Below are 18,770 nucleotides of genomic sequence, written 5' to 3'. Positions count from 1 at the left end.
TCGAGGCCTTTCCAGCCCAAGAAGAGCCACAGAGTAGGGGCAGGGCCTGGGACAGGGGTGGCGGGGGTGAGGTGGTAGTGACTACTTTGGGGACCAGCAAGCAGAGCTTACGGTTCATGCCAGGTTGGTGACTCTGGCCTGCTCCATCAAAACCCAAAGTCAGCCCAGGAGGAACTCCAGCAGCAAGAGGGAAGGAACCCTCTTGCTAACCCTAACCTTAACTCCCTCCAGGGAGGAACAGATGAGTGACGGAGACCCAATGGGCTCAGGGTGGTTCTGGCTGGGTGTGTGAGCACAGAGGCTGTCCAGGAGGGTCAGATAGGGCTAGGGGCTGGGAGAGGACAATTGGAGGAAAGTTATGCCATGACCTATGGTTCTATGCCTGCCCCTTGCTAATGATGCTGTGGTAATAGCCTTGTTGGGGATGAGGACTGAAAAGAGCAGATGCTGATGGATCAGCAGCCTCCAACTGTGCTGAACCCCCAGAGCTTTGGGTAAAAGCCTAGACTACCTGCTGGCACAGATGGGATCCCTGCCTCAGGGGGAGGGCGCCTGGGGTTCCCATTCTTGTGTTTGTGTTCATCCTCTAGGGACTCATGCAGACCAGCCTTGGCAGGGGGCATCCTCCTACCTTGGGGACCAGAAACTGGCTCATCCTGGAGCAAACCAAGGAGGACCAACTCAACAGGCACGTGAAGAATGCAGAGGGAAGGCAGCACATAGGAGAGCATCACCACTTGCAACACGTCAGTAACACCTGCCAACTGCCAGGATGGATATGAGCAATATGACAGGAAGCTACCGAGTGATTCAGACAGAGGGCACGTTAGTCAACTGAAGGGTCCGCCTGAAGAGCCCCCTCTGAAGACGGCAGGGAAGGATTGGAAGATTCACACTCCAGCTGACCTCAAAGCAACACCATCTGAGAAAAACAGAAGCTGCACAGGAGAGAACAACATAAATAAGGACGGACTGAAAGGAGTGTTTGAAAAAGCCAAAAAGATAGAGCTTTCTGCTATGCCTGAGAAACTGAAGTGCTCACCAAACAGCAGTAAAACAGAAATGATAAAGAAAACTCACAACTAGAGACATGACGATGAAAGTTAAGGATATAAAAAAAGGAAATAATTACACTCCTACCTTTTCCTTTCCAGTGACAAAGGGGCGCCTACTTGCAAAGTTGCAAGAATGAGCCTCAAACCTCACCACGGCAACCCAGAAAGGGACTTGGGAAGATGTGAAGCAACAGCTTCGAATAAAGCATTTGATATCCAGTGAAACTCTAATTCAACTCTGAAAAAATAAGAAACATACCCTCAGATTTACAGTTTTAGGTGTGCCACACAAAGACCCAAATGAGAAAAATTTTTGGAAGAAATGTGCAAATGAGAAGAAATGTGTCAATAGACACAGAGGAGAGAGGTCAAACATCTTGGGGAAGGCTGTTGTTATATTAGGAAAAAGAAGGTTAGAACAAACAAAATAAAGAAGACTGCACCTTCCTAAGAGCCTCAGTCTGAATGTGAGCAATATCAGCACAGGGTTGGGACAGTGCCCTGAGGTGGGGTCCTCAGAGAGAAGACAGAGAGATGAAAGCATTTTCCATGTTAGAGAAAACTAGGATTCCTGATTTGGGTGAGCTCTCAATAGGGATACATAATTTAGTAAGGGTAACTAGTCTGGAAACAAAAACAAAATGCACAACTTTTTAAGGAACAAAAGGAAACCTAACCTATCCAGTGGAAAGTTGGAAAGGAGGAACAGAGAAGCAAACAAAGGTACAGTAAATGGAAAATATCAGACAAGATGGTGGTGAAAATAGACCCAATGGGGATAAACTGACAATAAATGGAAATGGGTACAATTTGTCCATTAAAAGACAGAGACTCCCCCACTGGAGAAGCCCAAGAAGATATACTGAAACTTAACCTCAAAATACTAAAAAGCAAAGCAAGAATTGGAAAAAATACACCAGGCAAAGGAACCAGAATAAGCTGAGGAAGCAACCTTAAAAGCACAAATTAATGCAAAGTAAATCGTAAGGGAAAAGGAAGGGTGTTAGATACCAGTAACAAGTAATATACCAGAGACAAGAAGATATAGGGAACCAATAATACAGTCTCAGAAAACATCAAGCAGAAGCTGGCAGAATTGCAGGAGAAATACATAAATCAGCAATTGCAGTGGTGGATTCTATCATAACTCTTTTTGAAACTGATAGAGAAACATAAGCAGAAAAATGTGTAATCTAATTAATCAGCTTCAGCTGATGCAGAATGGGCTCCGGGCTTTTGGCAGGCTATAAATAGAACTCCCCACTGAACTCATTCCTTCAAAGCAGGGGGAGTATTTGCAACCAGAGGTTAGGCTGCGATTGAAAGACTCATAAATTGCAAAGAATCAGCATCACACACACAGTTCTTTGATCATAGTGTAATGGAAATGGATAAAATAAGGAGAGCTTAGAAAGTCACATACTTGGAAGCCAACATATTACTATATAAACCTTGAGTTTTAAAATCATTAAGGAATACAAGACATGCTTAAAATTAAATACTAATGAAAATTCTACCTATCGAAAATATGCACACACTGGTAAAGCTGCTTGTAGAACAAAATTTATAGCTTTAGGAGCTGATATTTTGATACAAGCAGTTAAGCTACTGCCTACGATGGGTTCTGGCTTCTCTACTTCTGATCCAGTTCCCTGCTAACGTGCTGGGGAAGCAGCGGAGACTGGCCCACGTGTTTGGAGCCCTGTCACCCACGTGGCAGATCCTAACAGCTTTCCAGGCTCCTGGCCTTGCTTTGGTTTAGTCCTAGCTGTCTCTGTCATTTGGGGACTGAACCAGCAGATAGAAGATTCTCTTTCTCTCTGCATCTCTCTCTCTTTCCTTCTCTCCTTTAAGACCTTGCTTTTCAAATAAATAAAAATGTCTTGAAAAAAGAAAAGAACTTTGAAGGCATTAATTATGAAAGCACAAAAAAGACCGCAAGTAATAGGATTAGTACTCCACTCAAGCATAGAGCAAAATTACAGAAATAGATGTGAAATAATCAAGAAAAGCCCAGAAATAAATGAAATGGAGTCACTACCACGAGTCTCCAAGGAGATTAATGAAGCAAAAAATTGGTTCCTCACAAAGATTAATAAAATAAAGATATTTAACAAAACTGATGAAGAACAAAGAGAAGATATTTTAAAAGTGAAATAAGAAACAAAAGGGGGAATTGCCAGAGGCACAATAAAGATACACAGGTAATTTCCAAATATTATCATGAAATATATGCTAATAAGTGTGGAAGCTAGCTAAAATGTAAAACTGCCTAGGAAATATAAAACCCAGACAAAGCTGTTACAAAAAGATGCAGCGGCCCAGTACAGAAGCCTAGTGGCTAAAGTCCTCTCCTTGCATGTGCCAGGCTCCTATGTGGGCACTGAATTGTGTCCAGCAGGCCCCACGTCCCATCTAGCTCCCTGTCTGTGGCCTGGGAAGGCAGTAAAGTATGGGACCCTGCACCTGCATGGGAGACCGGGAAGAAGCTCCTGGCTCCTGGCTTCAGATCTGCTCGGTTCCAGCTGTTGCAGTCACTTGGGGAGTGAATCAATGGATGGAAAATCTTCCTCTCTGTCTCTTCCTCTCTGCATATTTGACTTTCCAATAAAAAGAAATACATTTTTGGAAAGGGATTCAAGGAGAGTTCCTCCCCCACAAATCCAGACTTAAGTGATAAATGAGTCATCCAAAACATCAAGGAAGAATACTTCTATGTGTAGTTCAAAAAAAAAAAAAATGGAAGCTCCAAAATTTTATGAGCTTTATGAGCATGGCTGCAAAAACTTTAAATATTTGCCAACTGAATCTCACATCACAATGAAAAATTACGAAACATACTGAAGGAGAGAAATTAGGTTGGTGTCAATCACACAGAATAAGCTTTTGATAATGTCCAACAGCCTTTTATAAAACTCAAAGCCCATCAATAAGACAAATTCAGAGAGTAAAATCTACGACCAGAAATGTACTTGATGACAAAACCTTAGGTGCATTTTTTTTTTCTCCCTTAATGTTGAGATGCTTACCGTCACTACTGTTCACCAAAGACCCAGAGGTCAGGGTCAACACTATGGAGACACAAGGAACTAGCAAACTAAAGATTGGGCAGGAGAGAGAAAACACTTCTATAGTAGACAATATGTTACACAGAAAAACAGAATCGGCAGGTAAACAGTTCAAACCAACAAGAGTTCAGCAAAGTTGCCAATAAACCACGGTCTTAATGACAGCTGCTTTCTATGCCGACAACAACCAACTAAAGAATGCAAAAAAAGTCTGGTATTTCTCAAGATGATCTCAAAACACTAAAGCACCAAGGAAATAATCAAGAATCCCTGAGGCTTGCATGCAGAAAATGTAGAAACCTGAGTGATACATGGCAGCTAATTTGGATGAGGTATTTCCTATGATCAAAGAACTGACATCTCCCCACTTTTAGTGCAGGCTCAATCAAAGTTCAGAGTTAAGTTTTTGCAAGAATTTTTGAACTTACTTTGAAATTTATCTGCAAGGATCAAGATCCACATATAGATCTACAACTTTGTCGTTATGTTCTTGAAGACTTATATTATTTGAAAGGCAAAGTGGCACAGAAAGAGAAAGAGACCGGCTATCCACTGGGTCATTTCTCAAATGGCTGTAACAATGTGTTGACTCATGATGGCATACAAAAGATCCATTTAATGTAGTTAATTGGGGAAGGTTCCGGAACAGACATACCGACTAATGAGGTGGAACAGAGGACTCAACACAGAACTTACTAGAGTGCAAATACAGGGAGGAAGGTTGCTTACTGAGTTGTATTTGGAAAAAGGTCTCCTTACACAGTGAACAATGAACCTTATTGAACACCACAAACAATGTATAACTATAAAATCAGAAGAGCATACATATATAACTGGGAGAGGGACACTTCTTCCAGAAAACTTGAAAATGCACAAGAATTAGGGATTTGGAGCCTCACCACACTCAGTTAAGAGACACATGCAGACTGGGAGAAGGTCTTTGCACTATCTAAAGCCAACAGGGCTTGGTGAGGTAGCAAATACAAAGAACATTTGCAAATCAATTAGAAAAAGCCAAGAGGAGTATGGGGAGACAATGCTCAAAAGAGGAAATTAAAATCCCAAAGGCACAGCAGAGAGGTTCAAACCCATTAGTAACTGAAGAAGTGTACAGTAAAGCAATAATGAGCTACTACCCTCAGACAAGCATGATTCAAGGAGCTGGGACTCACCTACTGGTGGAGATGCGGGCACAGGTGTGTCCAAGTTGAGTCTGATGACACACACAGTGTCAAGAGACACACACAGCACTACCACTGCCTGTTGGAGGCCGGCGAGCTAGAGTCTCTCCCTGGCAGCGTGGGTAAGATGCGGAACGAGGTTTTCCTGAACTTTCCCAGTGTCAGCACTGACAGTCTGTGTCCCAGGCTGTCCCTCAGTCCCAGGCAAATGCGAAGAGTTGTCACCTTCCTATGTATCAGAGGTGTCCCCTGAAACATGGTTTCAATACAGGTAAGACTTCAAAACAGTGCACATGGGGCCGGCGTTGTGGTGCAGTGAACCAAGCTACCCACCTGCAATGCTGGCATCCAATATGCGTGCTGGTTCAAATTCCAGCTGCAACACTTCCAATCCAGCTCCCTGCTAATGGCCTGGGAAAGCAGTGGAAGATGGCCCAAGTGCTTGGGCCCCTGCTACCCACATGGGAAACTTGGATGGAGTTCCTTGGCCCAGCCCTAGTGTTGCAACCTTTTGGAGAATGAATAAGCAGATAAATCTCTTCCTTTTTCTCACTCTCTGTCTCTCCCTCTCCCCCTCCACACACACACTTTGTAACTCCTTTTCAATTAAATAAACATATCTTTGATGGTGGTAGGAGTGGGAAAGAGTAGGAAAATGAAAGGCCAGATAAGTATTAATTATATGCTCCCAAGATAGTAGGACACATTTTGCAAGAATACGCAGGAAGCCACAGGAAACGCATGAAAGACATTGCATTGGTTGCATCTGAGAGAAGGGTATGCAGAGACAAGAGAGAGAGAAGGGGGACATGATGACTGCTGGCTGCCCAGCAGGTGCAAGACCGTAAGAGCCAAGTCTTGGGTGTCCTACCTCGTCAAAGTCAGCCACATCTTCACAGTTCTCCAGCACCCGGGAGTAGAAGGACTGGCCTGTGGGAGAGAAAAAGTAAGTTCTAGAGTCAGACCAGTCTCTTCCAAGAAGTTAGAGTCAAATTGGAGCTGACATAAAAGCACCCGACTCATTTATTCACATTTATTGTGAACCCTAGCTGCCACAACTCGTAGAATCCTCCCAGGTGGGGCAGGCCCCTGTGACCTTGTCTCTGACCTTCTGGGGCAGGTCACGCCATCAGTTCCCCTCACGGCAGAGCTACTAAAGTCCAGGAATGCTCAAGCCTCTGTGAGAGTTGCTCTTGGGGCTCCTGCTTCCAGCTGACTGCTTTCCCAGCAGCCTCTATCTGCATTCCCTAGCTCTGACGGTGGCCCTGCCCTACCTCCATCCCCCACCCTAGCAGAAGCCTAGTCCTGAAGGCAACAAGTCCCTTGCCTGCTGACAAGAGGTCTGTGGAATCAGCTCCTTGTGACTCGAGCCGGCAGCCACCCCAAGTAGTGTTGCTTTGTGTTGTTCACATTGTCATGGCCTGGCCAAGAGTCTTGGCAGGAGGAAAAGCCAGGAATTACTATGCACCTGCCTGCCTCACACCGGCACAGGTAAAAGATAGTGTATGAAGTGGGTACACTGTCCCTAACCCCTCCTTACACTAACTCAATGTGGGACATGCCCTCTTTTCTGGCCTACCTGGTGCATGACTGGCCCGTTTTGGTCAGAGGAAACAAAATTGGGAGAGAACCGGAGGCAAGTTAAGCATGGTAGGATTACATGAGAGGGCTCCAGCTAGCTCGGCCAGTAGGCTCTGATGTCCTATCCAGAGCTGGGGATAGCTGGATGGACAGAGGGTCAAAGGTACAGGATTCTACCCCTCAGCTCCACCAGGGAACTGGGACAGGTACCTCAACACGTTACCATTTGCACAGGACAGAGAAATGAATGGCACAGAGAAAGGAGGACAAATAATGCTTGGGAGTGAGAAGGGCCACATGAGAAGGAGTTTCCAAGAGAACCCGGAAGTAGGAAAGTTTATCAAAAATTGCCACTGAGAATGACTTAGTCCCCTCTGTGAATTTCAACTCCTGAAAGATAGCCCTGCTAATCAAAGACTCCCCCTCCTAATTACATCTGCATGTGTTTTGCTTCTGAGTAGACAAAGGACTCAGACCATTAAAGGTGTTTATATTCCTGGAAGAGAGGAGGGAGAAAGTGCTGGAAGCAGCAGGCTTTGATCTTTGCTGTCCACAGGGGAGTTGGATTCTGCTCAATGCCCATCCGTACTTTACTTCTGCCTGAAAGCAAATTCTGTAAAGCAGCCTCCATGGGTCTAAGCCAGCGACCCAGACCTTGAAGAGTGTCTCCAGGAAAAGCCCAAGCTTACCTAGGCAGGATAGAGGGTCAGTGTGGGTCGGTACTGGGGGGCAGGACTGGGACCTGCATGGCAGGAGCACACAGTGTTCTCCCCACCACCCAGGCCTGAAAACCTGGGAGATCTAGCTGAACCAGTGCGCAGCTGGGGAGGGGCTGCAGGTGAGCCTCCCTTGACCATCCCTGGGCTCTGCAGGGCAGGCTGCCGCCTGTTGGGAACTTCGCCTCTGACCAGATTCCTGATTAAAAAGGCCAGTGGTTTTCATGTCTCAGGAGCTGGGTCTAGTTTGACACACAGTTGCCCAGTGATGAGGTGGGCTGGGGACATGATTGGGGCGGGGTGGGGAGGATGGGGCGCTTAACTAGAGGCATGTGGGTGATCTGAGGAAGGAGTTGTGTGTGTATTTGGTAGTGGGGATTTGGAGGGAGGGCTGCATCCAAAAACCTGGGGCAGAGGCAGTGAGCAAGAACCTGCCCACACAGCAAATGGGTGCAAAGGGGACGTGGTGAGAAGGAAAGCATCTTCAGTGCTGGCTAGGGAACAAACAAAAGCTGACTATCAGAAACACAAATCTCCAGCACGGAGCCCAGGGCAGCCCGGGGAAGAGAAGGAACAGGAGTGGTGCTGCCTGTGCTGGGATCCTAGGGAGGTTTTTCCCATGGGGAACTCCCACCTGAGACTTGTGAATTAGGAGTGTGCATGGAGGTAGGGGCGGAGAGGGGTACTCCCCCCAGGGCTCTGTAGCTGCTCACTTGGAAAAAAAAAATCAAAGGTGTTTTTCACCCTGGAAATGTCTTGATGAGGCTGGGATTAAAGCTGCACTCAGGGGTCTCCTGGAGTGGAAAGTGGAGCAAGCCAGCAGGGGAAAGGAGGGACGGTGCGAGTGAGGCCCTCTGAATGGGGTCAGTTCCAATGCAAGCTTTCAATCAGCTCAAACCCCAGCCGCTGGCCTCTTTCCCATTGGCTTGCCTGAAATGAGATCAAATACCTGTGAAAGGAGCCCTGGCAAGGCTCAGCCGTCAGGGCTGTACTTTGAAATGCACTAAAGCATCTTGGACTCAGGCCCTGAGGAATGGCCGCTGGTGAATACCCTTAGCCAGGACGGCGTAACTGGTTCCTAGTACGGAGACCATAAAAAGGCTGACTTAATTAAGCAAACAGCACTGTCTTAGGCCTCTGTGATGAGAGACTTGTTAGGAGAAATGTGCATGGTGGCAGTGTCACTCCTGCTGTGTTTTTCTTCTCAGTGACAGGGCTAGGGACCTCTGTCATCCACTTCAAGTTATCAGTAAGGGCTACCAATCTCATCCTTCAAGTTCATTGCCACCTAACACCTACTCACTCAACATGTCTTTCCTTTTTATTTGAAAATCAGAGAGAAGAGAAAGAATGGATCTTTCCTCTACTGGTTCATCCCCAGATGGCTGCAAAAGCCAGAACTAGGCCAGGCCCAAGCCAAGAACTAGGAATTGCATCTGGGTCTCCCACATGGGTACACGGGCCCAAGCATTTGAGTCATCCTTCGCTTTTTCCCCGAGGCATGTTAGCACAGAGCTAGGTGGCAAGGGAGCAGCCAGGATGACAACTGGCACCATATGGGGAGGCAGCTTAACTCGCTGCACCACAGGACCAGCTCCTCAACACCAGTCTTACTAACATTTCAGCTTCATTTTAAATGAGTGCCAAGCAAAACTGAAAACTCCTAACCTCCAATTCCCTTTCTTGACACAGGAAAGATCAAGAGTCAAATTTGGAAGAAAATATTCTCTTCCCTGCATGGAGAGACATTCTGGGATCCAGTGAGCAGCAGGGGTGAGTTGGGAAAACTGAACTCCAGCCTCTCTCTTTGCAAGGCATGGGTGGGATGTGCTGTGTGGTGGTCGGACATCTGCCCACCCCCTGGGAGTATCAGTGCAGAGTCTGCACTCCCAGCTTAGTGAGCATCGCCGCCTGGGACAACACTCACAGCCAGAGGGACTTTGGATATTGGGCTCCAAAGCTAAGCAGAAACTGCTTTCAGGCCTTTTGCTGTTTTACAATGTCCACCATAGCTGGCCTCCTGCAAGTGTGTATAAGTGAGCTCAGAGCTTGCTTCACAGGCAGGTCAGTGGTGCCCTGGACCTCCATGGGATACGATCTAAGTGTACCAAACAGCTCACCTGCTCAGGGCATCTCCCTCTTGCTGTCAGCTTACCCAGCGGGAGCCAGACCTTGGTGCCAAGGCAGGCCCAGAGGCACTTGTGCCTAGTCCTTTGCCTTCTTCCATTTCCCATCTGGGTTTGGGTCAGCACGGCTAGCTGGCCATGGGGGAATGGGGTTCTGTGAGGATCATTTGGATCTGGACAGTGGCATTTAACTGAGTGGTTAAGATACCGGACATGATGCCTGTGTCCCACAAGCTTAGGCTTGCTTCCCAGCTCTGTTCCTGACCCCAGCTTCCTGCTCATGAGGACCCTGCAGGCTGTGGTCATACAAGTTACCTGGGCTCCATGTGGGAGACCTGGTTTGTATTCCCAACTCATGACTTCGCTGTGGTCCCCTATCCTAGCCATTATGGGTATTTAGGGAGTGAACCAGAAAAAGGGACCAATCTCCCAAATATCGGTAACACAACTTAAATCTGAATGCTACCTTTAAGAGCTGATTACAGAGATGGCTATGTCAGGCATGGGAAAGTCCATCATAGAGGGCTGAATCAGATCGATGGCCCACAAAAAAGCATAAAAAAGAAAGAATCCAGGAAAAAAGTGAAATGACTGTCAGCTCAACTTGTCAAGGCAGACATCGTGGAGGCCTGGGCAGTAACACTGGAAGAGCAGATAGAATCCAGAGATGCAGACGGACTGTGGGACAGGAGGCAGAACAGATGTCCCGGCAGAGGGCAAAGCGTGAGCATGTGTTTGAAAGGACTCTGCCAGGGGTGTGCTGAAGGCACTGGACATAGCATTGCTGAAAGTTCCGTAGGAAAGGGAGGCATGAAAGGGGCTTTGTCCTGGGAGGGGTCTTTAAAAGGAAGACTGGATGTGATGCTAGGAACCCCAGAGAGCCTGTGTGTGTGTGTGTGTGTGTGTGTGTAGCAGGGCGAGGAGGAGGGTAGCTGAGGACATGTTTCAGAGACATCATGGTTTTGCCAGCACTGAGCCTCTGACCCATTATCCCAGCAGTGCCTTTGACTTGCACCTGCTATCTCAGATATCATTTCAAATTTGCAGAGCTTCCTTGCAAGCACTGCCTGGATGAGCCTCACAGAACATTGGCAGGCACCTGCACCATGCCCTGGCATCTGCTTCCCTCCCACCCTGGCTGTCAGAGTGAGGCCCTGTGGAATTTTCCTTCTCCCCAATTGAGATCAGCCTCTGCCTTTGGACAGGCTCACTGCTCTCATGGAGCTGCAGGAGAGGGACCCAGACATTCGTGCATGCAGGAGTGGGCCTGGAGCTATAGCATGGAGGCTGGGAGTCCTGCAGCTGGCCATTCCAATCCTTAGGGTCTTAGACTTGTCAACCTCAGTAGGTTGGCGACCATGATTGGGGTGACCAGCCTACGGCCTGGGTCTTACCAGGATCTGTGGAAGACTGTTTCTTAGAAAGCCTGAGTGACCCAGTATGGAGGATGATGTGCTAGGTCCAGAGTGCCTGAGTTCAAATCCCTGCTCAACACTCACTAGCCATGTGCCCTTGAAGAAACTGTTGGCCTTTCTAATCTACCAACCACGGGAAATGGTAATGCTTAGGGGAACAGCACTGAGCTCATGGTTCATTATGCAAAAGAAACGTCGGTTATTCTACTAAATAGTCCTGTCATCCATTTGAAACCTCAAGTCAGGTGCAATGTATCAAAGGGGTCTCTATTGTGAATCACATCTGCAGTATATTTTTAGTAGCATATAATCAGAAATACCTTCTCCCTCTTTTTATATACTATTTTTACAGTTCTAGGTCTTTTATGTATGCTAATGTCTTCTTTTTTTAACTACATAGGGAAGATTTATATTCACAGATCTTAAGCGAACAATGAGGGAGCCTCAATATATGCACATCATTGTGTATAATCACCACATGGCCTGGAGGTGGAATGTCTTCATCTAGGTAAAATGTTCCCTCGTGCCCTCTCGCAGTCAGTTCTTTCCCACTGCCCTGGAAATCGGAGCTCTAATTTCTAGCATCAAAGATGAGTGTCTGACAATATCTTCCACAGAATGTACTTTCCTGGAGCTTCTCTTCTTTGGATCAATGCAGTGCTCCTGTGATCTATCCGTACTGTTGCCCATGTCAATGCCAGGATCCCTTGGAATCTGAAGGCAGACCCAGGACTAATTCCTTGCTGTTACAGAAGTCCTTGGATGCTCAAGTTCTTTATATATGATTTTGTAGTGTGAATATTTGCATCTAACCTATGCACATTCTCCTGTCTGCTTGAAACCATCTAGATTTCTTTTTAATACTGGGGACAATGCTAACATAGCACAAATCATTGTTACACTGACTCACATAATCATGATAAGAAAATGAATCTGCATGTATTTAGTATAGACACTAAATCTCAGCTGTCTGGATCTGTGGTTCTAGGGCCAAGGGCACAGAAGGCTAGTGATACGGTTTGTTCATTTGTGTTGTTGAGGACTGCTTTGGTGTAAGAAGACACATGATTGTTGGTCCAGTCTTGTGCGGCACTTCCAAGTTGCTGCCAGTGTTGAGCTAGCTGTTCATGAGAAAAGCTGTCGTGAATGTTCTGGTAGGAGTCTCTTTGTGATGATTGCAGTTCTCTCGAGGAAACACCTACGTGCAAGAGGGCTGGTTCACAGGGTAGGGAGCTGCTGAACAGAGACCATCAAGCTGTGTTCCGACCGGGTTGCTCCCGTGCACAGTCCCATCAGCTAAGCAATAGTCTGAGTGGTTCTGCCTCTTCGCCAGCAGGTGCTTGTCACCTGAAGACATCAGCATTTTGGCCATTTTAGAGTTTATGGCCTACTATCTCAGTGTAATTTGGACTGTCACTTCTCTCATGACTGATGGAGTTGACTACGTTTTCAAGTGTGTATTGGCCAATTGGATATCTGGTGCTATAAAGTGTCCAAGATTTTTGCCTATTTGGAAAATGTGATCGGTCACTTTTTCCTTAATGATGTCAAAGAATTCTTTGTATGTTGTGGCTAAAGTCCTTCATCCGATATGTGTGGGTGCTTTTATCGTGTATGGCTTCCTGGCTCATATTCTTGTGTGACTTTTTTGACAACTAGGAGTTGTTACTTTTTTAGAAATCTTAATTTTTAATGAAATCTGTTTCTTCTGTTGGTGATTTTTTGCTGTTACCTTGAATCAATCTTCACCTAACTGGAGAATATAACAAAAAATATTCTATGTGTTCTCCTAGAAGCTTATTTTTGTCTAATTCTACAATCTATCTTGAATTAACTTCTGTGGGTGTTGTGAAGTAGGAGTTGGAAGCTCTATGTAAATATCTAGTTTTTCTAGGTATCCAGTGCCTTGGTTGAAAAACCGCTTGATTCGATATGAATGGGATCTGTTTCTGAGTACTGGATTTTGACCCACTGGTTTGCATGTCCATACACGGGGTGGTCAATGCCATACTGTCTTGATTCCTACAACTTCACAATAAGTCATTTAGTGGTGTAGATGCTCCAGATTTCTTCGCCAACTTCAAGGGTTGTTTATTTCAGATCCTTTGCATGTTCACATATGTGTGTGTATACAAACTTCATTATTAAAAATGTAGCCTGCTGTGATTTTTAGTTGGTATTGTATTTAGTCTATACATGAATTGTAGAGAAGTAGCATATTTTAATCCAAAAACATGATACATTTTCTACATATTTGAGTTTCCTATCCCATACGGGAGACCCAAGAGGAATCTCTGGCTCCTGGCTTCTGCTTGGCACAGACCTAGCTGTATCAGCCATTTGGGGAGTGAAACAGCAGAAGGAAGACCTCTCTCTCTCTCTCTCTCTCTCTCTCTCTCTCTCTCTCTCTCTCTCTCTGTCTCTCTCTCCTTTCCATTTCTTTCTTCTCTGCTCCTTCTATATTGTTCTACATTTCAAATATATTTTTAAAAAGATTTATTTGTTTTTATTGGAAAGGCAAATAAAATTTACAGACAGAAGGAGAGACATGGAGAGAAAGATCTTCCACTTACTGGCTCACTATCCAAATGGTTGAAATGGCCAGAGCTGAGCCGATCCAAAGCCAAGAGCCAGAAGTTTCTTCTGGGTCTCCCACGTGGATGCAGGGTCCCAAAGTTTTGGTCCATCCCCTACTGCTTTCTCAGGGCATAAGTAGGGAGCTGGATGGGAAGTGGAGAAGCTGGGACATAAATCAGGGCCCGTATGGGATGCTGACACAAACTGAGCCATTGTACTGGACCCAATAAACAAATCTTTTAAAAAGGAAGAGGAAATTCGTTTCTTCAGATTTCTCATTTTTTTCATTTTTAAAAATATTTATATATTTTACTTGAAATGATTGGAGAGAGAGAGAGAGAGCAAAAGGGAGAGAGAGAGAGAGAGAGAGAGAGAGATCTTCCATCTGAAGATTCACTCCCCAAATGGTCGCAACAGCCAGGGCTGGGCCGATTTAAAGCCAGGAGCTTCTTCTGGGTCTCCTACGGTTCAAGGGTTCAGGGGCCCAATGCCTTGGGCTATTTCCCACTGTGTTCCCAGGCCATAAACAGGATGCTGAATCAGAAGTGGAGAAGCTGGGACCTGAACTGGTGCCTATATGGGATGCTGGTGCTGCAGGGTGAGGAGTACCATGTTATGCCACCATGCTGGCCCCTTCCACTTGTTTGTCAGTTGTAGCAGGTTGCTTCTCAAAAGATTTGTCTGAGTTGTAAAATTTACTGGGACAAACTATTTGTAATATTCCCCTGTTTTCTTTTAGATGCAATTACACTACCTCTTTTTAAAAATATTTATTTTTATTTGAGAGGTAGAGATAATGAAAGAGAAGGAGAGAAGGAGGGAGGGAGAAAAAGAGAGAGAAAGGAAAAATGAGAGAGAGACAGAAATCTTTCATTAGCTGGTTTACTCCCCAAATGGTCATAGTGGCTGGATTTGAGCTGATCTGAAGCCAGGAGCCTGAAGCTTTTTCCTGGTCTCCCATGAGGGTGCAGGAGCCCAAGGACCTAGGCCATCTTTTGCTACTTTCCCCAGAAACATTAGCAGGGAGCTGGACCGGAAGTTGAGTAGCTGGTACTCAAATCAGTGCCCAAACGGAATGCTGGCACTGCAGGCAGAGGCTTAACTTACTATGTTACAATGTCATTCCCCATGGTCCTTTTTTTCCTGACATCAATAACTTGTGTTTTCTTGCTTTTGTTTTGTTTTGTTTTTTTTCCTTCATCAGTCTTCTCTAGTAGAGCAATTTTTACAAAGAACCAGCTTTTGCTTTCGTTCATTTTCCCTGGATTTTATCTATTTCCGTTTCCTTCTTCTTCTTTTTTTGAGGGGGGAGATTGTCATTATTTTTATTTGTGAAAATACACTTTACATCTTTTAAAACCCTCTTTCTAATAAAAGCGCATAATCCAGTGGCTTTTAGCACATGCATGAGGTTGAGCAGCCAACACAACCACCTATTTCTAGTATATCTCATCACCCCAGAAAGAGACCCCACACCTGCTAGCTGTCACTCCCTCTTCCCCGCCCCCAGCCCTTGGTCACTGTCCAACCACTTGCTGTCTTCATGGATTTGCCTATCCTGAACATATCACTTCAACGGAATTGTAAAATATGTGATTATTTTTGCTTGCTGTCTGACATTTTTCATTTTGCAAACTTACTTCTAGGCTTGGGTTTCATTTGTATTTCTCTGGATACCTTGCTAAGCCCACAATGTGAATGACAGAGTTTACTCTTTTCTTCCCTGCTGTAAGTATTTAAACCTTTAAACACTGCCATGTTTTCATTATCGTTTAATTTGTGTTCTTCCTTCTCATGAATGATTAAAGCTGTAAGTTATCTTATTGATCTCTAATCAGATTCCACTGTAGTCAGAGAGCAGGCTCTGGAGAATGCCAGGTTTTGGAAACATGAGGCTCGTTTAACCGCTCAGCCTGTGGTCTGTCTCAGTGAGCGAGTATTCCACCAGTATGGAAGAAGAACACAGATATACTTTTTTGGCTTGGGAGTGTAACACCCCAGAAATGCCATTTGGGTCATGGTAGTCTCCGACAGCATCCAATCTCCTAGACCCTTAATGGTTTTCCTTCCTAACTGTTCATGATGATCTCTTGAATAACATTTCTCCTCCTGTGAGGAACACAGAACAGCAGTTGATTGCACAGGAGCAAAGAGATTCAATTCCAAGAAGAGTCATTTAGGAAAGCAGCTGAGTGCCTTAGGCAACAAGCCTGGAAATCAGTATCAACTCGCCGAGCCAGATGTGGTGGGGTGCTGGGGACCCCTCCAGTAGTGGGAGGCTGTCTGTTTCCTTCCTCCATTTCTTAACCAAGCATCGGCCCCCCTCCACCTCCAATCCTTCATTTTGCACAAATTGTTATTCCAATGCCATGTGCACCTCCTGGTTTACCATCCCAGAGATGCACAGTGGAAGCCCAGGCTCGTGTATGAGTCAGTGGCAGGGCAGGGCTGGTACTTCCTGGCTCTGTGGCACCCCAGCCTTCTCCCAGACACCCCATTGGTCTTGGAAGTGGCTGCTCATTCTGGTTCCCATTGTTCAGACCCAGGAGCAAAGGGTGGGCAACGGCACGGTGTTCCTCTTTGAGCGCCGCGTGCTGCCAGCCACACTCTCAGCAACTGCGGGGTCCCCGTCCCTTTGTTACAGGGACAGATGGAGAGCTGGTGGTCCTATTGACTCACAAGCTGTGCTGAGCACCCGCTCTGTGCCAGAGATGGGGACGGTGATGAGGCAGAATGGGAGTGTGCCTGCTGTTACACCCTCGAGCTGGGTAAAAATACCGTTCTGACTTGATCTTCCTTGCTGGCTTTCAAATAAGCTGGTGAATGAAACGTGAACTTCGGTGGAACAGGGGCTGCCCCGTTGCTTTGAAAAACACTAAACAGAAACTAGGACTGTGGAATCTGTTGCCTGGAGAGCGGCTCAGTCTTCCCAGAAAGAAGTCTTGTGGAACAGGGTAAAGACGATCACACCATATCCTCTGTCTCAAGACCCGCAGGTAGGAGACACAGGTCTCTGCCTGGCACTGCTTGCACTGTAGATTGCCCTGGGACCCCTGTGCTCACTGACTACCTGCTCCTGCCCCTGCCCTGTGCTGAGCACCATGCTGCCTCTGGCAAAGTGGCTCATCGGCCTGCTCACCCCTGTGGGGCTGGCTCCAGCCCTCCACGTCTGGCAGATTTGGCCACTGGTGTAAGGATCGACTGAGGCCCCTTCCCTGAGTCCTCTGTGGTCCCCAGAGCCACAAACCATACTCCTCTCATTCTGAGACACCAGGTCCTGCCCTCCTGCGTGCTCCCCCAGATCCCAGCGTTGCCCCTCCTTTTTGGATGCCAGGTCACTCCTCCTGCCACCCCCAGGGCCTCTGCCTACACAAGACCCCAGCTTCTTCCCTGGGCCCACTTCCTGTAACCCTTACTGGCTTCCAGAAAATTCCTCCCCAGGTCAGAGCTTAGCTTCCTGGCTCCTGCAGAGAATGCTGTCTAGCCCTACCCTGACTCCCCTACTCTGTGTCTCCGATGGGGCCTGTCATGGGTTTTGTCTATGAAGGCTCATCCCCTCTGCTCAGTCTAAACACCTTCCTGGACCCTGCCTATCCCCATCTGGTGTTACACGTTCCGAGTGGGGTGGCTGAGTGCCCTTCCCCTCCCCTAGTGCCTCCTCCAGCTCACCCTGGCTCACCCTCTTTGGGCAGCCCCTGCCTCAAGCTGCCCCAAGGCTGCCACGACAGTCTGCTTGTTCACCCTGATGGTGCCCTGAGCACTGACCCACACTTGCCCCACTTTTTGCTGCCCACCCTGCCTCAGGGCACACAACAGCCCTCAGCACAGATTCACTGGCTGGGTGAGTAAATGAAAGAAAGAATGAGTCATTAAATAAATACTTGGTGTGTAAAATATGAAAATGAAGCTTTAAATAAATTATTTTTAAAAATTACATTGATGGGCATGGTCTAGTGACTAAAGTTTTTGCCTTGCATGAGCCAGCATCCCCTATGGGCACCGGTTCGTATCCCGGCTATTGTACTTCCCATCCAGCTCCCTGCTTGTGGTCTGGAAAAGCAATAGAAGATGGCCCAAAGCCTCAGGACCCTGCATCTGTGTGGGAGAACAGGAAGAATCTCTTGGCTCTGTATTCAGATCCATTCAGCACCACCAGTTATGGCCACTTGGGCTAGTGAACCAGCAGATGGAAGATTTTTCTCTCTGTCTCTCCTTCTCTCTGTAGATCTGACTTTCCAATTTAAAAAAAAAATCAGTATTTTTTAAAAAATTGACACTGATGAGATGATGGGACTTTGATCACTGGCTGTTGGATGGTATAGGGAGTTGTGATTCGCCTTTTAGCAATGATGAAGTTTGAGGGGTCTTGGAGTCATTATCTACTGGCTATTTGCAGATAAAATCCTGTGGCCAAAATGATCTGGAGTGGGAGTGGGAAGGGGTGCAAGTGGAACAGGAGTGAGAGACCTTGAATAAGTTCAAGATCATGGTCACTGGAAGGGGAGAGAGGCAGGCTGTTGTGCTGCTCAACTGTGCTTATGTATGCTTAGGCTCTTTCACTATAAAAAGTTGCAATATAGACCAACGAAGCTCAGAGCTGGGGGCTGGGGGCAGGAGAGAGATGCGACCATGAGAGGCTGTGTGAACTGGAGCGGGGGCGATGGTCCCTGTTGGCTCTGGAGGACAGGGGAGAAGTCACACCTGAAGGCTGTGGCTGCAGAGATGGCATGAACAGGTACTCCCACTGTGGGATGTACACACCTCCCCCAGAGCAGAGAGAGCCAGGGGAGGCCTGGGGACTATTCCCCGCACTGTATCTGCCTCCCACATGGGCTCTCAGCTGCACTGAATGGCAGGAGGTGGGGACATCACCCACCTGGGGCCTTGGATCCAGAAGCTAACCCAGGGGTGGTGCTGGGAAGATGGGCGGAAGAAGGACAGGGAGTGGGAGGTGGTTTGCAACCAAGTGTCCCCTTTACCTGCTGCATGCCGGGTTGTCAGCCCCCGCCCCCAACCTCCGAGAGAGGAAGGCGCAGGCCCAGTAGTGGGGT

The 18,770-nt window shown here is 46.8% G+C and overlaps 1 protein-coding gene across 2 annotated transcripts in view; it reads right to left on the bottom strand.

Moving 5' to 3' along the window:
- OTOF (otoferlin) overlaps window positions 1-18,770 on the bottom strand; it is a 74,568-nt gene that overhangs the window by 53,852 nt on the left and 1,946 nt on the right. For both annotated transcript variants that reach the window (XM_004582655.2, XM_004582656.2), the window contains exon 2: window positions 6,176-6,234. In XM_004582655.2, coding sequence (XP_004582712.2) covers window positions 6,176-6,234 — 59 coding nt within the window. The remainder of the gene's footprint in view (window positions 1-6,175; window positions 6,235-18,770) is intronic.

The sequence above is a fragment of the Ochotona princeps genome, chromosome 8 (assembly GCF_030435755.1).
Source record: "Ochotona princeps isolate mOchPri1 chromosome 8, mOchPri1.hap1, whole genome shotgun sequence".
In the NCBI taxonomy this organism is placed as follows: domain Eukaryota; kingdom Metazoa; phylum Chordata; class Mammalia; order Lagomorpha; family Ochotonidae; genus Ochotona; species Ochotona princeps.
The sequence above is the reverse complement of the archived record's forward strand: the minus strand, read 5'-3'. Positions and strand labels throughout refer to the sequence as shown.